The 19,250-nt window shown below is 45.9% G+C and overlaps 2 protein-coding genes and 1 pseudogene across 2 annotated transcripts; all 3 read left to right on the forward strand.

Annotated features, from left to right (window-relative positions):
• The first annotated feature begins 345 nt into the window (after positions 1-345).
• Positions 346-1,356, forward strand: LOC136647597 (mas-related G-protein coupled receptor member H-like). Its single transcript, XM_066623224.1, has one exon. The coding sequence runs from the start codon at positions 346-348 to the stop codon at positions 1,354-1,356; it is 1,011 nt and encodes a 336-aa protein (XP_066479321.1).
• Positions 1,357-11,218: 9,862 nt separating this feature from the next.
• On the forward strand, positions 11,219-12,172 carry LOC136647599 (mas-related G-protein coupled receptor member H-like). Its single transcript, XM_066623226.1, has one exon. It carries the CDS (start codon positions 11,219-11,221, stop codon positions 12,170-12,172), a length of 954 nt encoding a protein of 317 aa, XP_066479323.1.
• Positions 12,173-17,821: 5,649 nt separating this feature from the next.
• LOC136647600 (mas-related G-protein coupled receptor member H-like) lies at positions 17,822-18,843 on the forward strand (annotated as a pseudogene).
• Positions 18,844-19,250: the final 407 nt, after the last annotated feature.

The following is a 19,250-nucleotide window of genomic DNA, read 5'->3' on the forward strand; positions in this document are numbered from 1 at the left end:
ATTTATTTATTTATTTAGGATTTATTTCTTTATTTATTTATTAGACGCTGTTCCAGAACCACCATTCAGAGCGCGATACCATAGTCTTCCGAGACTGAAGGTTGCCGACTTGACTTGACTTGAAATAAATAAATCCTTTCTGTGAAATATCAGGTGCCTGTGTATTTATAGAAGATACAGCTGTTGGTACACATTTATGTAACAAAGAAGTGAACATTTGATCAGCCTTTAACATCATTTGAGCATCACCCCTTGCTCACCTCTATGGTGCAAACCGAACCCATGTGTTTCTCTTCCCCTAGCAGGTGGGTCAATTCCAGAAGAAGAGTCAAGAACCTCATAAGCATGAAGAGCAATTTCACTCTTACATCCCCGTCAGTTCTGGGTGCTGAAGAGGAATACTCTGCACTGGACAATGACACTGTGAACTCAAGGAGCAGTTTGTGGTGCTATTTTGCAAGAGATTTAAAACTGACTGTCACATTTAGCTTCATGTGTGTTGTCTGCATATTTGGACTCGTGGGGAACGGAGCAGTCATCTGGCTGCTTGGCTTCTGCATGAAGAGGACTCCCTTCACCACCTATATCCTGAACTTGGCTGTCGCTGACCTAGGAGTCCTCATAGCTATACCTGTATTGTACATTATAGAATGTAATGTAATGGACGGATTTTATTTTCTCATTAGCACTGATGCAGTTCAAACATTTATCCAGTTTATGTACAGTGTCAGTCAATTTCTGCTGACGTCCATCAGTATTGACAGGTGTGTGTCTGTCCTCTTCCCACTTTGGCATCGGTGCCACCGGCCCAAAAACTTCTCCACCATTCTGTGTGCCCTCATATGGATCTTGTGTTTCTTGCTTAATGGAATTTTAATCTCTCTTCACCTGCTTGCAATACTTGTATCTCTTTCCCCATCGTTCTACGTGTTTTTTGTGAATGCTGTACTCTGCCTCCCGCTCATCAGTCTTTCCACACTGATTCTGTTGAGCCAAGTCTGCTGTAAAGCACAAATGCGCCACCGGGGGAAACTCTTAATAGTCATCTTGTTGTCTCTCTTCTTCTTCCTCACCCTTGCTTTCCCAATGAATGTCATTCTCTTAATTAATTTTACTGTTTGGAATACTTCTTTTAATTCTTACTGTCTCATTCTCTGTGGTTTGTTATGCACCTCTCTAAACAGCTTTGTGAACCCCCTGCTGTATTTCCTGGTGGGGAGAAAGAAGAGGGGTCTGTGTAGGGAGAACCTGAAGCTCATCCTCCAGAGAGTTTTCATCGAGGAGGAAGTCCACAGAGAAGAACTGGAAGCTTCAATAAGAGCTTTGCATTATCACTTCCCCCTCCCACAAAACTAATTAAATTTTATAAGCTTTCAGTTTAGATAATATCATCCAGATTCCTTTAGACTTGTGAGTCAGAGTTTGAATTCATGTAGCCTTAGCAGATGTACCATGGTTTGAAATATACAGAGAAGTTCCATCACTCCACTGAAACAGGAATAATGCCGCTGGAATAATGCCACAAGAGGTGGAAGGACACAGTTATGACATCAAGGTTCGTATGAATTTCATTAATACATTTTAGAGTGCAATCTTTTCTTGTGCTGGAACAGGCAAGCAAAGAGGCTTGCGCTGTATCCAGTGCAGGATAGGTGCCCAAAGTGACTCAGACAGAAGTAAGGTGAAACTCTTCTCCTTACCTCCGGTTAAGTCACTGCAGCCCCAATGGGTCTCCTAGGACTTGTGCCACTAGGTGGCGCAAGTCCATGGAGAGTGGAGCAACTTGAAGTCGCTCTGCAGTGCTCTGGGAATGGGGTTGGGATCTGCACAATTGCTGGATCCCAGCCCCACCTCCAGCTCCCCCTATCTGCCCCCAGGGCTGCCCTCCCCCACCCCAGAATGTCTCCTCCCTGCCTCCTCCCCACCCCCACCCCCGACCCCTGCTTCAGCCAAGCTTGGCCAATGCAACTTGCCTGGGGGAAGCTGCCACAGAGGCTGGATGCAGCCTCTGTGCACTGGCACAGCTTCCTCCTGAGGAGGCACAAACGTGCTTTATGGCACATTTGCAACCCTCCTAGGCTGGCACAAGGGACGTGCACCAGCCTAACATGCGGTTAGGATAGTGCTGCACATGTATTAAATTTAATCCATTAAGGGTGCAGTCCTAACCCACTTTCCAGCACCAACAGAAGGGCATGCAGCTCCGAGATAAGAGAACAAATATTCCTTTACTTTGAGGAGGCCTCTGTGAGTGAAGGATGCAGCACATATCACATTGGCGCCACTATGCCAGTGCTGCAAAGTTGGTTAGGATTTGGGCCTAAATCAATTTCATTACTATCAATTTCAAGCATAGCTTGAAGCTCAAGTCTGAGTCCTTTGATCTCTTGAAGAGGAGCCGACGGAAAGTAATAAAACCCGAGTCCCTGGGGTCACTGGCTCTCTGCTTCATGAGAGAAGGCTGGAGGGATGTGCATGACATCAGGCTCCTGCCCGAGAAATTTCACTTGCCTCGATAAACTTCTTGGGTTGTCCTTGAAAATTCAAAGATGATTTTTGGGGAGAAGATGCTGAAGATCTCTTCAAATGTCACTGAAAACTGAATCCTATCCAACTTCCTAGTGCTAACGCAGCTGTGTCAATGCGGTGTGTGCGACATCCTGTGATTGGGGGAGTACATCCTGGGGGTCTCCTCAGGGTAAGGTTCCCTTACCTCAGGGCTGCATTGCGGCGGCATCAGCACTGGCAAGTTGGGTAGGATTGGGCCCTGAGTGCAACTTGGAAGTCAGTGCCAGTTGGGTGCAATCCCCTCATTTTGGTTTTTAACAGAGAGAATTCATTCGCCACCAGCCAAACTTCAGAGTGTTTCACAGAATCAGAGTTGGCTTCAATAGTGAAACTCCACAAGTGTGACTTGTCTGTATCAGTGATGTATGTATGTAGTACAGCTAAGAGGGCAGTTTCATTTTATTTTGTACTTTCATCTCATTTCTTTGCTGCAGTTTTGTGCTTTGATAATGTTGGCAACCTTCAGTCTCGGAAGACTATGGTATCGCGCTCTGAAAGGTGGTTCTGGCACAGCGTCTAGTGTGGCTGAAAAGGCGGATTCGGGAGTGACAATCCCTTCCACACCGGGAGCAAGTGCAGTCTGTCCCTGGTCTGTCTCCCTGGCTATGGGCCTTCCTTCTTCGCCTCTTTGCCTCAGACTGTTGGCAAAGTGTCTCTTCAAACTGGGAAAGGCCATGCTGCACAGCCTGCCTCCAAGCGGGCGGCTCAGAGGCCAGGCTTTCCCACTTGTTGAGCTCCACTCCTAAGGCCTTCAGATCCCTCTTGCAGATGTCCTTGTATCGCAGCTGTGGTCTACATTTGATAAAGGGTCTTTTAAAGAAAAGATTCCCCTCAGGTAATATACAGCACAAGTCACCCAGGCCCCTTTGCAACAGTGGTCCTATAACAGCCTTCTTAAAGCCCATTTTCAACTTGAAGCCTTGAGCTGTCTGAACCCCACGCAGTCCAATCCTATCCATCACTGGTAAAGCAGGGCTGCTGGGCCCACACTGTTTCCAGTTGGATTTGAACAGCTGGGATGTTTTTGTTCTCTTATCCCACGTAGCGCCCCAGCCTGTTCAATGGGGCTACTTGGATCTGTGCCAGCTGGTGCAAAACCGGGTAGCTCTGTGTAACACCAGCAGACCCAGGTTGGGGGTTAGGATGTGGCAGAGGCCTGGTCTGATCCCCGATCCCTGCTCTGCTCTGGGCCTGATCCACCCCCTTACAGCCCTCCCCTTGCCCCAAACACCCTCTCCTGGCCTTCAGAACACCCGTCCACCAGGCTCTCCCCTTCACAGCCCAGTGCAAACCTTTTGTCTGCAGAGACCATCAGGAGGAGTGCAGTGCCTCTGGGACAATGCAGGCCTTCCTGCCAGCACCACGTACTAACTGGGTAACTCTTAGAAAGTTTTTGTAATTAACTGGAAAGTGTTTGTAGCACCAGCCCAACAACAGGAGCAAACTTGTAACCTTCAGTATTGTCTTTGTTCATATTTATCCTCTGTTTCCTTTTACAATCCTTTTCCCAGGGGTGTAGCTAGAGGGGGGGGCAAAGCACTAAGTTTTGCAGGGAGCCTCACCACAGCATGCAAGGGGTCCCTCCCCCTCCCCTTCGGAGTCATTCCAGATGGTGGGAGCAAAAGGGGGGGCCCTTGCACACTGCGTTGAGGCTCCCTTCAAAACTTAGTGCTTTGCACCCCCCCTTAGGTACGCCACTGCCTTTTCCTCCTCTCTTTGCAGCAATCCTTGCTATCAGCTGACACCATATTTTATGCTGATGTTATTCCGTGATGTACAAACTGATTGGAATTTATACAATTATAACTATTTTATAAGTGTGTGTCCTGATGAAATTTCTCCTTCCCTTGCACCTACTGCCTGTCATTTTCACTGGGTGACCATGAGTTCTCCTATGGTGAGAGATGATGAAAAATTTCTCTCCATCCACTCTTCCCATTCATGCAAGGTTTTGCAAATCTTTACCATATTACCTCACTGTCATTTATTTTACCCAAATTGATCCCAACCTAGTTGGGGCTTCAACAACTCGATCATTTGGGTTGACACCTTTCCACTTCTTCCTGTTTCCCTTTTGAGATGGAGAACAGACACCATGAACATAGTAAGTTTGGGAACCACTGGTATGCGCACTCCCTGCACACATTAAAAGCAACATATGAACAGGGTTGCAGGTAAGTATCTCTCAATAGCAAAATGTGATCTATGAAGTGTAGCACACTTTCATTTTACACACATGCCAAGGTTACATTCATAGAGTGCGGTTTTACTCATTCAGTCAGGAAGGGCCCAGATACTTTAGAAAGGAACCAGCTTGCCTTTTGACCTTCTATGGAAAGCGCTACCCCAGATGCAGTGAATTGAAGGCCCTATGAAATCGTAATTAAAGATAAAATTTTCTTGGGTTCAGGGCCTCTGAAAGGAATTTTATCAGGGGGTACACAGTTTATTTTAGGCCTGTTCGCAAAAGGGGAGGGGGCCAATAGGGGCAGGCAGAATGAAAGGCAGAATAGGGCAGAGGGAGGGTGCTGAAAACCAGAATAGTCTTTGGAGCCCAGATCTACCAGGCTTATTAATGTGGATCCCAGGTCTACCCAACCAGGCAGCATTGGCAGCTAGATAAAGTAATATGGAAAACCAAACACACTCCTAAGTCTCTCTAAAATCTTTGAAATATAGAAAATCCATTCCAGAAAATTAGCATCTTTGTATCTGGGTGCGCAAGAGAATGGACAGTGTGCTGTGTGCACCATAATGAACTTCTGCAGCAGCTGCAGCCCAGAGCTGGGTCCCTGAGCTCTTATCCACTCCTCCATAGTTATTGGATCCACAGTCAAAGAGTGGCTGTAGCAGGCCAGTTTCCTCCCAGTTTTGGTAGTGTGGTCATGGGGGTCATGGATGCATTCCTGGGCCTGATGCGCATGGCTTGCAGCAGGAATTGCCACTTCATGCATGAGGTTGTGTTCCCAGTATCCATGTGCAGGCAGCGAGTTCAGGTGAGATAGGAAAATGGAAGATCCCAGGAACTTTCTGGACTACCTCCTTTGATTCCTGGGCTCCCTTTCTGACCCTGGGCTCAGGTATAAATCACCCCCTTTACCCCCCTCTCTTAGGCCCTACTTGAGTTACTCCAATTAGGAAAAAAGTGATCAGGGGAACAAGACTTCCTCCTCAAAGTGTGGGACACCAAAAGCTGAAGCAGGACTGCTGGTGGGATAGTCTGCTTGCAGATGGATATATCGTATGCAGAAAGTCAGTTGGCAGGCTGCAAGATAAACAACAGGGTTCAGATCGCCTTATCTACAACCTCAAAAACAGACAGATATTTTGGGGCAGATTATGATTCTTGAGGCCCTCCTCACTCTCTTCTTTCACTGCAACACTTTGAAATTACCGCAGCTGCAGGAAGACCACCTCGCCAACAAGACCGGTTGCTTTGCAGCTTGCTTGTCTCTCTCAACTTGCCATCATGGAGCAACAGATCCGAACCAGTTGTTGCCTAACATGTATGTGTAACTTCTGGGCTTCATAGCAGAAGAGCATGACCCATGCCAGCCTCATGTGACCTTGGCTCTGCCTGATGCCAAGAGAGCATCAGGTTCCACAGCTCTTTGGGTAAAAAGGTCAACTTTGGATCATTGGAGCAACACTGCCCCCTCCCAGCTGCCTCCCAGCTGCAGTTCCCAGGATGCAGAATTATTTGTAGGTTTGAACAGGATGGTCAAGCAAATTGCAGCCCATCATGGAATTATCCAGAGGTATCTTGCAAGCCTGGGAGGGGGCTGTTGTTGGCAACCTTCAGTCTCCCAGGCTTGCAAAATACCTCTGGATAATTCCATGATGGGCTGCAATTTGCTTGACCATCCTGTTCAAACCTACAAATAATTCCGCATCCTGGATTTTCCTAGCTCCAAGATAAATATGATCATTTGTGGTCACAAAGGACATGCCTTCAGCCCCTGATATCCTTCACCAATTTAATTTACAACCCAGTCCTATGCCAGCTGGGCACCAGCGTATGACATGCTGCCCCAGCAAAGGTTGCTTTATGGCAGAGGAGCCTCCAGTGGCACATGCTCCAAGGTCTGGAAGTTGGTATGGCATCTTGTGTACCAAAGTAAGGCTGAATACCTGCCAAAGCAGGTGATGTTATTTAGGGGGTATGACAGGGTGGGGGAAGGGAGGAATGGGGGTAGGGTGGGCGGAATGGAGCTGTGATGGAGCGGGGAGGAGGGCAGAACAGGCCCAAGGGATTAGTTCAACAGTGATGGTGCATGCTGAATCCTGACCCCTTCTGAGGCCTGATCCACCTTCAGCAGGGACTTGCACCAGCAAATGATAGGGCATCGGTCCATGTTGACCCATGGCTGCTGCTTGGGGTTGCTCTGGGGCAAGGGAACTAATGCTAACATCCAGTGTCCAAAAATCCCCTGCGGGATACAGTGGAAGGCATGCCAACGCCATTGCACTGGCAAAATATAGTACCGGGCAACCCATTCCTAAGCTGCCTGGCTTGTGGGGCTGCTGCGGCGCCAAATATGGCTGCCGTGGCATTCAGAGCACAAGTGGGCAGCTCCTCAGGAGAATGGGATGTTTGTCCCCTTCCCCTGGGTAAGGAAGGTAGCCCCACAATGGGGCTACTTGGCACTGCAGCAGCCTGTGGTCTGCTGCAGAATCAAGAGCCTTCACGTTGGGCTGCACAACCCAACATGGAGCTCAGGATCCAATGCAGTTGAGCTCCACCGGTCTCCACCTCCTCCCACCCTGGTCCCCCTCTCCAGAACACCTCCTCCCTGCCCTCTCCCTGCCCTCCTTCCACCTCCCCCTGCACTGGAATACCTCCTCCACGCCTCCCCCCATGCTCCCCACCTATCTCTCTGCCACCCAGCGGTTCGGGTGACCGCCAAGCAGCGGAGCACTGACTGTGTTAGCCCAGTGCTGGATGGCGATGGGCTGGCTCCGGTGCTAGGCTGGCGGTAAGCCTTATGGCACATTTGCAACAGGGTGCGTCAGTGGTAAGGCAGCACGTACTCTTTAGGATTGGGCCCTGCACCGGAATGTGGAAAACTATTCTGGGTTTTCCAGGCAAACATATGGATGCCTTAGAATGGGGGGAAGCCAGCTCAAGAGGTTTTAGGATGCTTTGCAAGCAAACCAATAACTCCCAAAGCCTTGGGGATTTGCATGCATTCTTTCTGGAGATATAAAATGTTTCAACCCCTTCAAAATTATGATTGGAAATGTTCATGCACTTAATACTCTCTCTCTCTGTCTCTCTCTCTGGCTGGGAGTTTAGGGTGTTAGGGGGCTGTGTGTGTGTGTGTAAATATTTCTGTTTTCTCCTGATAACATAGGGAGGGATAAAACATAATAGAGGGATATGATTTTTATCAGGTATGCATTGATACATATAAGGGTGGTGGGTGGTGGGTTGGCTTCTTGTACTCAAACTCATTTTTTTTTCCAAGATTGCCTTTTTAGGACTGAGAGCATTGCATATGCAGAGTCTTCCACTGAGCTGATGTCTATCTTGGGAGCCCGTACAAAAACATTTTCCTTCTGATACTGCCAAGCTGAAAAAGTGCAACACACGAGTGAGGTCTCCTGGATGTCTAGCAGTGAGCTTGATAGACAACATCAGATATTTCCTCAGGATCTGAGAGGGGAGTCTGTACCACTCCTGGCTTCCACTCACCGTCTCTGAAGATTGCTGAGTCCTACTTATTCACAGGTACGCAGAAAGCTCACCTGGAGGTCTCAGCGTCAAGTATTCACAAATTCAGTATTGGCAAGCTGAAAAAGTGCAACAGGACCTCAGATCTCAGGATCTGAAATGGGGAAAATTTATTCCTCAAGTCTCTCCATTGCCTGCTGCTATTGCCTTCCACTCACCATCTCTGAAGGCTGCTGATTCCTCCTTCTTCACAGGTACGTGAAAACCACAACGTGAAGTCTTGCAGATGTTGTAATCCAGAGTCCAAGCCTATCTTTCATAACCCTTCACTGGTGCAGCCACACCAAAAAGGCATTTGCTATATGCAGTGGAGATGGGAGGCTTTGGAGGAGAAAGAGAATCCCCTTATTCCTACATAAGCTTCCAACTTCACAATGGATCTCTTTGGATCTATGCCAGCTTTTCGGCTGACATGTTCAAGGAGAGAAAAGGGGTGGAGAGGCTGCAAAAAAAGAGGGAAAGAATCCTGTGTGTGCCATCACCAGTGGTGTAGTTAAGGGGGGCTGGGGTTTAATTGCCTGGGGTGCCAAGCTTTGGGGGGGGGTGACAAACTGAGCTTGACACTAGTGGTCAAAATTGTGAAAACCTTGTCATTGGAAAGGTAATTTAATGCGGAATGCAAAGAAACAAACTACATTAAAATATCTGTATGCTATCAAACATTATAGCCAAATAATCAGAAAAGGGGGGAAAAAACTGCCTTATGGAACAAAAAGCAGATTTTCTTAACTCAAAACTAATTGTTCTGAGAGTCAATGAGATGTTGTTATGATGCACCATGGAACCAATAAGGTGTTAATATGAGTCGGCTCTCATTTCCTTGTATCATAATGCAGTTAGCCCTGCTAATTGGGTAAAGAGGCACTTTTTCAACTGGTGCTTCTCTTATATTTAGCTGGGGGAGAATAACTTTTCCTCTTTACCACAGCACAGTGTCTTTGTAGTGGCTTTTGGTGGTGTTCTTCAGTATCTTTTTAAATTGTTTGTGGAAGGGGGCATGTGTGTGAAACGCGACAAGGGGGGGAATGGCAGAGAGCTTTTCATGTGTCAGTTTCATTGGGGACAATTACTGCCTTGCTTTACAGAAAAAGGGGGCTGTCTGCCTGTTTCCATACATTTAACAGAGCCTGCCCCCCCCAGGGGATCATGTGATGGGAGGGGACACTTGTAGAACTCATCTCAAACCAATACAGGGTACACTTTTTATGTAGTTAATTAATTAATTTTGATGTTGTCATGAGAGGGGCTCCAAAATCTTCTTTGACCCTGGGGAGCAGATGCCACTGGCCATCACCTCTGGTCATTACTACGCCGCTAGCCATCACTACCAGATCCACCCCCTCTCATAGCATCCCTGTCCCCTGTTCCGCCCCACACCCTGCCGTGCTTTTGCCCCTCCCCTCCCCTGCACCAGTGGCATGGGCAGGTCTCATGATGGAGGGAGAGTACTTCCACCTCTTGCAGCAGTGCAACAGAAATGGCCACCTACTGAGCATTCCTTGCTCCGCTTGCTGACAATGACTCTGTAAAACGGCTCTGTAAAAAGCCCCCCCCCCACCGCAATAGGATTGGGCTGACTGAACCCTTGCCTATGCATGTCTACTCAGCAGTAAGTCCAATTATAGTCAATGGTATTTACTCCCAGGTAAGTGTGGATAAGATTGCAGCCTCAGTGGTATAAGGTAGATGAAAGTCAATAAGCTGAAATGAATCCTGAAAAGACAGAGGTCCTCCTGGTCAAGAAATCCTCACTGCAGGTAGTGAATCATCTACCCAATTTGAATGGGGTTGCACTCCCCTTGCAAGAACAGGTGTGCAGCTTGTGAGTTCTCCTGGACTCCTAGCTCTCTCTGGAGAATCAGGTTGCAGCAGTTGCTAGAAGTCCGTTCACCCAGCTTAGACTGTTGTACCAACTGAAATCATACTTGAACAGTTTGGATCTAGCTACAGTGACCCATGCTTTAGTAACTTTAAGACTAGACTACTGCAACATGCTGTACACGGGGCTACCAGTTCATAACTGTTCAAACTGTTCATAACCTGTTCAAACTGTTCATAAACTGCAATTCGTGCAGAATGCAGCGGCTCGGGGGCATATACAATATGACTCAGCTGGACCACTGCTTCAACAGCTACCCTGGCTGCCCATTCACTTCCAGTCCCAATTCAAGGTTCTGGTTCTAACCTTTATGTCCCTGCATGATTGGGGTCCCAGCTATCTGAAATTTATCCTGCTAAGTAGGAAGCTCAAAGCCAGGTTCCCAAAGGCAGCATTCTGTTCTACCTGTGCTACCTGTTCTACACACATGAACAGGTGAAACAGGAATAGGCAGGTGGTTCTCAATGCATGAGTGAGAAGCTGCCGTCAGGAGGACCTGGATTCTCAATCAATTTGTAGCTTTTATATAAACACATATGCACAAGAATTCTGTCTCACATAAGGATCTGCCTAAGACATAAAGGAGCCAAATGCTACCAACCTAATCCTGAATTTTCAATAATCTGAGACAGTTCAGGACAACATTGCTTCAAAAGGACTTAAGAAAGTAATGTGTGCATCAAGTTATTTTGTTCCACCAGGAGAAAGGTTCTAGTACGACAAAGAACAATGAAGATTATGAGCATTATTTTTTAAGACAAAATAATCATCATTGTGATTACTAATTCATAAGTAAATCCTTTATGTGAAATATCATGAGTCTGTGAATCTATAGAAGGTACACCTGTCCTTGCGCTCACCTATGTAACAGAGAAGATTGGCCTTTAGCAACATTTGAACATCACCCCCTGTGCACCTCTATGGCGCAAACTGAATCCATGTGTCTCTTTTCTCCTAGCAAGTGTGTCAGTCCAAGAAGAGGAGTCAAGAACCACATAAGCATGAGGACCAATTTCAGTCTTACATTCCCAACAGATATGGGTGTTGAAGAGGAATACTCTGCAATGGACAACGACACTGTGAACCTAAGGAACAGTTTGAGGTGTTATTTTGCAAGAGATTTAAATCTGACTGTCACATTTAGCTTCATGTGTGTTGTCTGCATAGGTGGACTTGTGGGGAATGGAGTAGTCATCTGGCTTCTGGGCTTCCGCTTGAAGAGGAACCCTTTTACCACCTACATCCTGCACTTGGCCGTTGCGGACTTTGGGGTCCTCATAACTATCCCTTTAATGTACATTATAGAATGCTTTGTAACAGGAATCTCTCATACCATTTTTACTTTAATTGTAGCTCCATCAGTTATCCAAATCATGTATAGTGCCGGTCAATTTCTGCTGACAACCATCAGTATTGACAGGTGTGTGTGTGTCCTCTTCCCACTTTGGTATCGATGCCACCGCCCAAAAACGTTGTCCATCATCCTATGTGCCATCATTTGGCTCATCTCTTTCCTGGTTAATGTAATTTGCATCTTTCTTAATGCGTCTGTACAATTTATATATCGCTCCCCAGTATTCTATGTGTTTCTGATGAACGCCATGGTCTGCCTGCCCCTCATCACGATCTCCACACTGATTCTGGTCATCAGAATCTGCTGTAAACCAAAACTGCGTCAGCAGGGAAAGCTTTTAATGGCCATCCTGCTGAGTCTCTTCTTCTTCCTCACCCTTGCTTTTCCAATGAATGTCATTCTCTTAATTAATACTGTTGATTGGAATTCTTTTTTTTTAAATCCTTACTATCTTTTTCTCTATGGTTGGTTATGTACATCTCTAAATAGCTTTGTTAACCCACTGATTTATTTTCTGGTTGGGCGAAAGAAGCGGGATCTATGCAGGGAGAACATGAAGCTCATCCTTCAGAGAGTTTTCATGGAGGAGGAAGTCCGTGGAGTAGAACTGGAACTCAAAACACAAACTCTGCATTAAGAAATCCCTCCCCCTCCCCAAAAAACATGCAAAAATTCACTTCCAATGACACAGGAGTGAAACTTGGAAGCCAATCCTAGTTGGGTGCAATCTCCTCATTTTGGCCTGCTGGATTTTAACAGAGAGAAGTTATTCTCCTCCAGGCAAACTCCAGAGTGCCTCACAGAATCAGGGTTGGCTTCCATAATGAACACCACAGGTGTTTCTTGTCTGCATCAGTGGCGTATGTATGTAGCACAGCTAGAAGGGCAGTTTCATTTTATTTTGTACTTTCTCCCTCATCTCATTCTTTGCTGCAACTTTGTGCTTTGATGAGAGGAATCTTTTCTTTAAAAGATCCTTCAGGCAATATACAGGACTAGCCACCCAGATCCCATTGCATCAGTGGTCCTATAATGTCCCCCTTAAAACCCACTATCAATATGAAGCCCCAGGCTGGCCTTTGTTTTCATTGTTGTCTTTATTCATATTCATCCATTGTTTCCTTCCCCTCTCCTTTTCCTCCCTTCGCTCTTCTCTGTTTTTAGCAATCCTTACTAACAGCTGACACCCATATTTATGCTGATGTTATTCCATAATGTACAAACGGATTAGAATTTATGCAATTATAATTAACAATAACGAGTACAATAATATTCTATAAATGTGTTGTCTGAAGAAGCACTTTCTCTCTTCCCCTTGCTCCTACTGCTGGTCAATTTCACTGGGTGACCATGAATTCTAGCATTGTGAGAGACAATGAACCATTTCTCTCCATCCATACATGCCATTCATGCGAGATTTTAGAAGTCTCTGCCATATTCCTTCACAGTCACTTGTTTTATCCAAATTTATCCCAACCTTTCACTGTAGTCAGGGGGCTGCAACATCTTGATTATTTGAATTGACCTATTACTCTATTTCCTCCAGCTTTCTTTTTGAGATGGAGGAAGGCAACTGCAAAGAATATGCACCAGTGGTTCCCAAACTGCGCCATGGCAGCTGAGGGTGCCGTAGCAAACTCACAGGTGTGCTACAGGATGTCCCCAGCTGTGGCTCCCCCACAGTTTTTGGCACCCCCGTGACAAAATTATTTTCAGTAATAGTCATGATATGAAATGAATATGGCCAGAGAAGAAGTGCAGACAGTGAACATTTCCTTTTATTGAACTTGTATATAATGGGTTTCACACATGTAGTGAACACTAGAGATCATTACCCAAAACAAAACAGGGAAGGAATGTCCATCAAGAAAATATGCAGTGGGCTTATGGTCTATAACAGGGGTGTCAAACTCGTTTCATACAGAGGGCCGAAGTTAGCATTCAGGGCTTCTGCTGAGGGCCGGAAGTGATGTTATTAAGCAGATAGTGATGTCATTAAGCTATCACTATTAAGCAGCTAATGGCCAGAAGCCAGACCTTGTTCTCATATAAAAACTCATTAACTGCAAATGACAGAAGAGAAAGTACGCAAATCTTGATCATATTTTAAGATTTCGGAAAGCCCAATTTTCATGTGGGCTGCCATTTCAGCTGTAACACCTCAGCAGCTGAGAGCCTCTGGGCCAGATAAAAAGCTTCTGGGGGCTGCATCTGGCCCCCGGGCCTTATGTTTGACACCCCTGGTCTATAATATATCCAGTGTAACCTACTTTTTGTTACATAAGGCAGTTTTTTAAATTCCTTTTCTGGTGTTTTGGCTATAACTTTTGATAGAATAGCAGTATCTCAAAGTGGTTTGTTTCATTTCATTCTGTGTGAAATTACACATTGAATGTTATTTAATATGATGGTGTTGTTTGAAAATACCAAGATTTAAAAAACTGGGAGGTGGCCTTTGTCCGGAGCCTGCAACCCCATCTGGTCTCCCCCATTCATACACTACTGCTCCCCAGCAACCTCTTGTATTCAGCTCTGCCAGGTGCTGCCATCATGAATCTTAAAGGATCCTGCATGGTCTAACATAGAAGCAGGAGAGCCAGCAGTCAAAGAGACTGCCACAAAAGAAGGGTGCTGTTCCCACAGTATATTTGGGAACCACTGGTACATGTTTCCTTCCCTATACACACTAAAAGCAATATATAAACAGAGCTGCAGATAAGTATATTTGTGGAGCAAAATGTGAAGTGTAGTCCATTTTCATACACACACACACAACAACAACAACAACAACAACAACAACAACAACAACAATGTTCATAGAGTGCAGCTTTACCCATTCAATCAGGAAAAGTTCAGATAAATAAGAAAGCACCCGGCTTGCCTTTTGACCTTCAGTGGAGAGCTCCAACCAGATTCGCTAACTTGAGGGACTTTTGAAATCATTATTAAAGAGAAAGATTTCCTTGGGTTACTCCAATTAGGAAAAAAGTGACCAAGGGGAAGAACACTCCCCATCTCAAAGTGTAGAGAACCAAAATCTGAAGCAGATCTGCCGGTGGGGTAAGCCTGTTTGCAGATCAGTACATCTTACTCAGTAAGTCAGTTGGCAGGCTGCAAGATAAACAACAGAGTTCGGATAGTCTTATCTACAACCTCAAAAACAGACAGATATTTTGGGGCAGATTGTGATTCTTGAGGCCCTCCTCACTCTCTTGTTTTTCTCACCGATTTCACTTTGAAATTACCCCAGCTGCAGAGAGACCACCTTGTCAACAAGACCGGTTGGTTTGCAGCTTGCCTGTCTCTCTCAACTGGCCATCATGGAACAACAGGTCCTAACCAGTTGTTGCCTCACCTGTATGTGCAACTGTGTATGAGCTTCTGGGTTCATGGTAGAAGAGCATGTCTGGTGCCAGTCTCATGATGCCTTGGTTCTGGCTGATGCCAAGAGAGCATCAGGTTCCACAGCTCTTTGGGTGAAGAGGTCAACTTTGGTTCATTGGAGCAACTCCCCCCCCCCTGGAATCCATTATGTACCCATGCCATTGGGCCCAGGAGTCCAAAACCTTTTCCTATTTATCTGTGACTTCAGGGGTAGTGGTTCAAGAGGTCACACCCCCTCCCCTTCTGCTCACCCATTTCCGGGAGGAGGGGTCTCCAGGGTTAGGATTAGGGCTCTGGCTGATCATATAAGGAGGAGGAGGAGGAGATATGGAATAGGGTATACAGTTGTTGAAAAACATGTACTTCCTACTACTCCCAAGGTGCCCTAGGCCAGTGTCACTATGACCTTCGCCAGCACAAGTCGGGAGTCACAAAAGTGCCGTAAGTTACTGCAGCACTACTTGTTGTAAGGGGAACTAATTCCCCTTGCCCTGAGTTGTGCTGCAAGCAGCCCCAACCCTGCACTGGTTACAGTACAAGCCAGCTGTCTACCCTGTTTCCCCGAAAATAAGACCTAGTTGTGATCAGGGCCGGGATGGGAGAGGGCGGAAGGGTCCTGGGGTGGGGGCAGGTGGACAACATGACCCAGAATGCTGCAATCCTGTGCACCACCTAGAAAGCACCTGCTGTGCTGCCTTGAGCAGAGGACGCTGAGGAGGAGCTGAGGCGGGAAGCAGCAAGCGAGGCAACCCTGCCTACGGAGCTCTGAGGCTCTCCACACCTTCCAGGGAGTAAGTCCCATTAACTATAAAGGGACTGACTTCTGAGTAGACAGGCAGGGAGTATATTGTTGTACATTAAAAAAAAAAAAAAAAACCTACCCCCAAAATAAAATCTAGTGTATCTTTTTGAGCCAAAAAAAAATAAGACAGTGTCTTATTTTCAGGGAAACAGTACCTGTTCCAGCGCAGGTTAGGATTGGGCTGCACATCTCATACTTCATTTTTTTGTTTATTGGGGTCACGGCACGAAAAAGGTTGAAGACCACTGATTTAAGAAAAGCATGACCCACATATTTGCAAAAACACACTCAGAACCACAGTGCCTTAGTAGCCCTTGCAGCCTAAGTGACCATCAAGGTGATAAGCAGCATTTAGCTGCTGTGATAAGCCACTCCATAGTGCAACATCTCGGCCTTGCAGCTGACAGCAATCTCAGGAAGTCAAAGCTCAGCAGCTGGGACTGATGAAGAGTGGGGGGGGGGGAAGAGGAGAAACAAAGGGGGAGAGGGAGAGAAAGTCCTCAGGAAGGGGAGGAGAAGAGGATAAACCACAGGGGGAAGGGGGACAGATAAATGGACAGACCCTCAAGAGAGAAGAGAAGATTCAGGAAACTCAGAAGGGGAAGGACAAGAAAAGAGTCATCAGGAGCAAGTAGAGAGTGGTGGAGATAGAGAAATAATAATAATAATAATAATAATAATAATAATAATAATAATAATAATAATAATAATAATAATAATAAAACTTTATTTTTATCCCGCCCTTCTCCCCAGAGGGACCCAGGGTGGCTAACAACATATAAAACAGATTAAAACATAATTTCACAAACAGATAAAAACATATTAAAAAACACATTAGCAGAACCCATAAAAACAGTAGTCAGAAGAGTCAGAATAAAAGAGCATAAAACAGCAGTTCTTAGAGGAATCGGGCCTGTAAAAAAGCAACTAAAAGATGTATAAAAGATGTTAAAAAGGCCATAAAGTCAGAAGGCTTGGTTAAACAACAAGGTCTTCAGGCCTCGCCGAAAGGTCTCAAGAGAGGGAGCCATTCTTAAGTCAAGGGGAAGGGAGTTCCACAATGTTGGTGCCACTACTGAGAAGGCCCTATTTCTTGCCGCCGCCCCACGTACCTCCTTAGGCGGTGGCACTTGTAAAAAGGCCTTCTCTGATGACCTGAGAGGATGAGCCGGATTGTACGGGAGTAGGCAATCTTTAAGATACCCTGGCCCAGAGCAGTATAGGGCTTTAAAGGTCAAAACCAGCACCTTGAATTGGGCCCGGAAACGAATGGGCAGCCAATGTAGCCCCCAGAGAAGCGGGCTGAAACAGTCAAACCGCCTAGCTCCAGTGACCACACGGGCCGCCGCATTCTGCACTAATTGCAGTTTCCGAACCGTCTTCAGGGGCAGCCCCACATAAAGCGCGTTACAATAATCTAACCTCGATGTCACCGTAGCATGGATCACCGTGGCCAGGTCTGCACGATCCAAGTACGGAGAACTGAAGAAGTGACTGGAAGAAACTCCTTCCTTAGGCAGCATTTCTTGCTTCCTCTGACTAATCCTTACATTCAGAGGCTGCTTCTGGGTGGGCCGCGTTGTGCGCTCATTCTACTAGACTAGCCTGTCCCCTTGCAATAACACCAGAGGGGCAGGGGTATGAAAATGACAAGAACAATTATGAGCATTTTTCTGTGAGAGATCAGGTGTGAATAAAGCTGGTGCCTCAGTATCAGTGGGGGATCTTTTCCCACACCCCTGTGTATAATGAAATCCACGGGTAATCAAATCTGCAGATTGTGGCACCCATCTTCCAATTGCAACTGAATCTGTACTCTGGTTGTGTTTTGAGGCCCTACTGAGGCCTGGGAAGACCATGCATGATCTCCCCAGCCCTCACAAAGAACCTCTGAATTGAACCGGAGCACAGTCAATACCAGACTGAAAACTGTTCCTCTTATCATTACTTGTTCACCAGTATGACACCAATTGAATCTCTCTCTCTCTCTCTCTCTCTCTCTCTCTCTCTCTCTCTCTCTCTCTCTCTCAATTCTCTCCCCCCCCCCAAAAAAAGCAGGAGCTATTTATCCAAGAAGAGGAGTCAAGAACCACAAACGTGATGACCAATTTCAGTTTCACACCCCCATCACTTATGAGTGCTAAACAGGAAAATCATACAATGGACAATGGCACCCTCCTTGATTACGATTACACCGTTATAAACTTCGACCCCCATCATTGTAGATCATGGTTTTATACACCAGATTTACTGTATGTCTTTTCTACCTTCACCTGTGTTGTCTCCATATTTGGACTTGTGGGGAACGGAACAGGCATCTGTCTTCTCGGCTTCCGCTTGAAAAGGACTCCCTTCACTATCTACATCCTGAACTTGGCTGTTGCTGACTTTGGGGTCCTCGTAGCTTCAATTTCTATGGCTGCACCCAGCATTCTGACACCCACTTCCTGTCAGAGAGTTCTATAATGATGATGTGAGTTTAGGGCTTTTTTATTTTGCTTACAGCACAAGTCAGCTTCTACTGACCACCATCAGCACTGACCGGTATGTGTCTGTCCTCTTCCCACTTTGGTATCGATGCCGCCGTCCAGAAAGGTTGTCCACTGTACTGTGTGTCCTGATATGGCTTTTCACTTTCCTGGGTAATGGACTTTTTCATTAATGTTTTGACTCCATTTATGGGATATGCAGTTTCCCCTGCAAAATTCTATGCCATTTTGGTGAGTGCCGTGGTCTGCCTCCCTCTCACCACAGTCTCCACACTGATCCTGTTTGTCAGATTCTGCTTTAAATCACAACAGAGCCAGCGAGGGAAGCTTTTAATGGCCATCCTGCTGACTCTCTTCCTCTTCCTCATCTTTGCCTTCCCGTTGAACATAGTGTATTTAATTAATTTTAGTCCTATGTCCTCTGTTGACGATAATTTAAATGTATTATGTTACCAACTCCCTGAATATGGTTGGTTATGTGCATCTCTAAACAGCTTTGTTAACCCCCTGCTTTATTTCCTGGTTGGGAGAAAGAAGAGGGGTCTTTGTAGGGAGAACCTGAAGCTCATCCTCCGGAGAATTTTCATACAAGACGAGGAAGCCCGTAGAGAAGAACCAGAAGTGCAGTTGTGAGACCTTCAGAAGCCCAGAAAATTTCTAGCTTTGTCAATTTGTCATGTAGATTCCTTTAGAGTTGTGGTTCTCTCTCTCTCTCTCTCTCTCTCTCTCTCTCTCTCTCTCTCTCTCTCTCTCTCTCTCTCTGTGTGTGTGTGTGTGTGTGTCTGTGTGTACTGGTTTAAATAGCAGTAATGGCACTTAAATGTAAGAAAAGGTGAAAGAGAAGCTGCTATGATATCCAAGTCTATATTAATAGCTTTACAAGACAGATGCAACTTGAAGTTCAAGGAAGAATTTTGTGGACCCTTGAGAAGAAACATGCTTATTGTGATATCATGTTTACTGGAATATCATCTATGTTGCATGATTAGATTAAAAGATTCACATTATAATCCTATGTGTGTCTACTCAGAAGTAAGTCC

The sequence above is a fragment of the Tiliqua scincoides genome, chromosome 4 (assembly GCF_035046505.1).
Source record: "Tiliqua scincoides isolate rTilSci1 chromosome 4, rTilSci1.hap2, whole genome shotgun sequence".
Lineage (NCBI taxonomy): Eukaryota > Metazoa > Chordata > Lepidosauria > Squamata > Scincidae > Tiliqua > Tiliqua scincoides.

Coding starts and splice junctions, on each gene's coding strand:
- LOC136647597 (XM_066623224.1), top strand. CDS start 346: ATGAAGAGCAATTTCACTCTTACATCCCCGTCAGTTCTGGGTGCTGAA.
- LOC136647599 (XM_066623226.1), top strand. CDS start 11,219: ATGGGTGTTGAAGAGGAATACTCTGCAATGGACAACGACACTGTGAAC.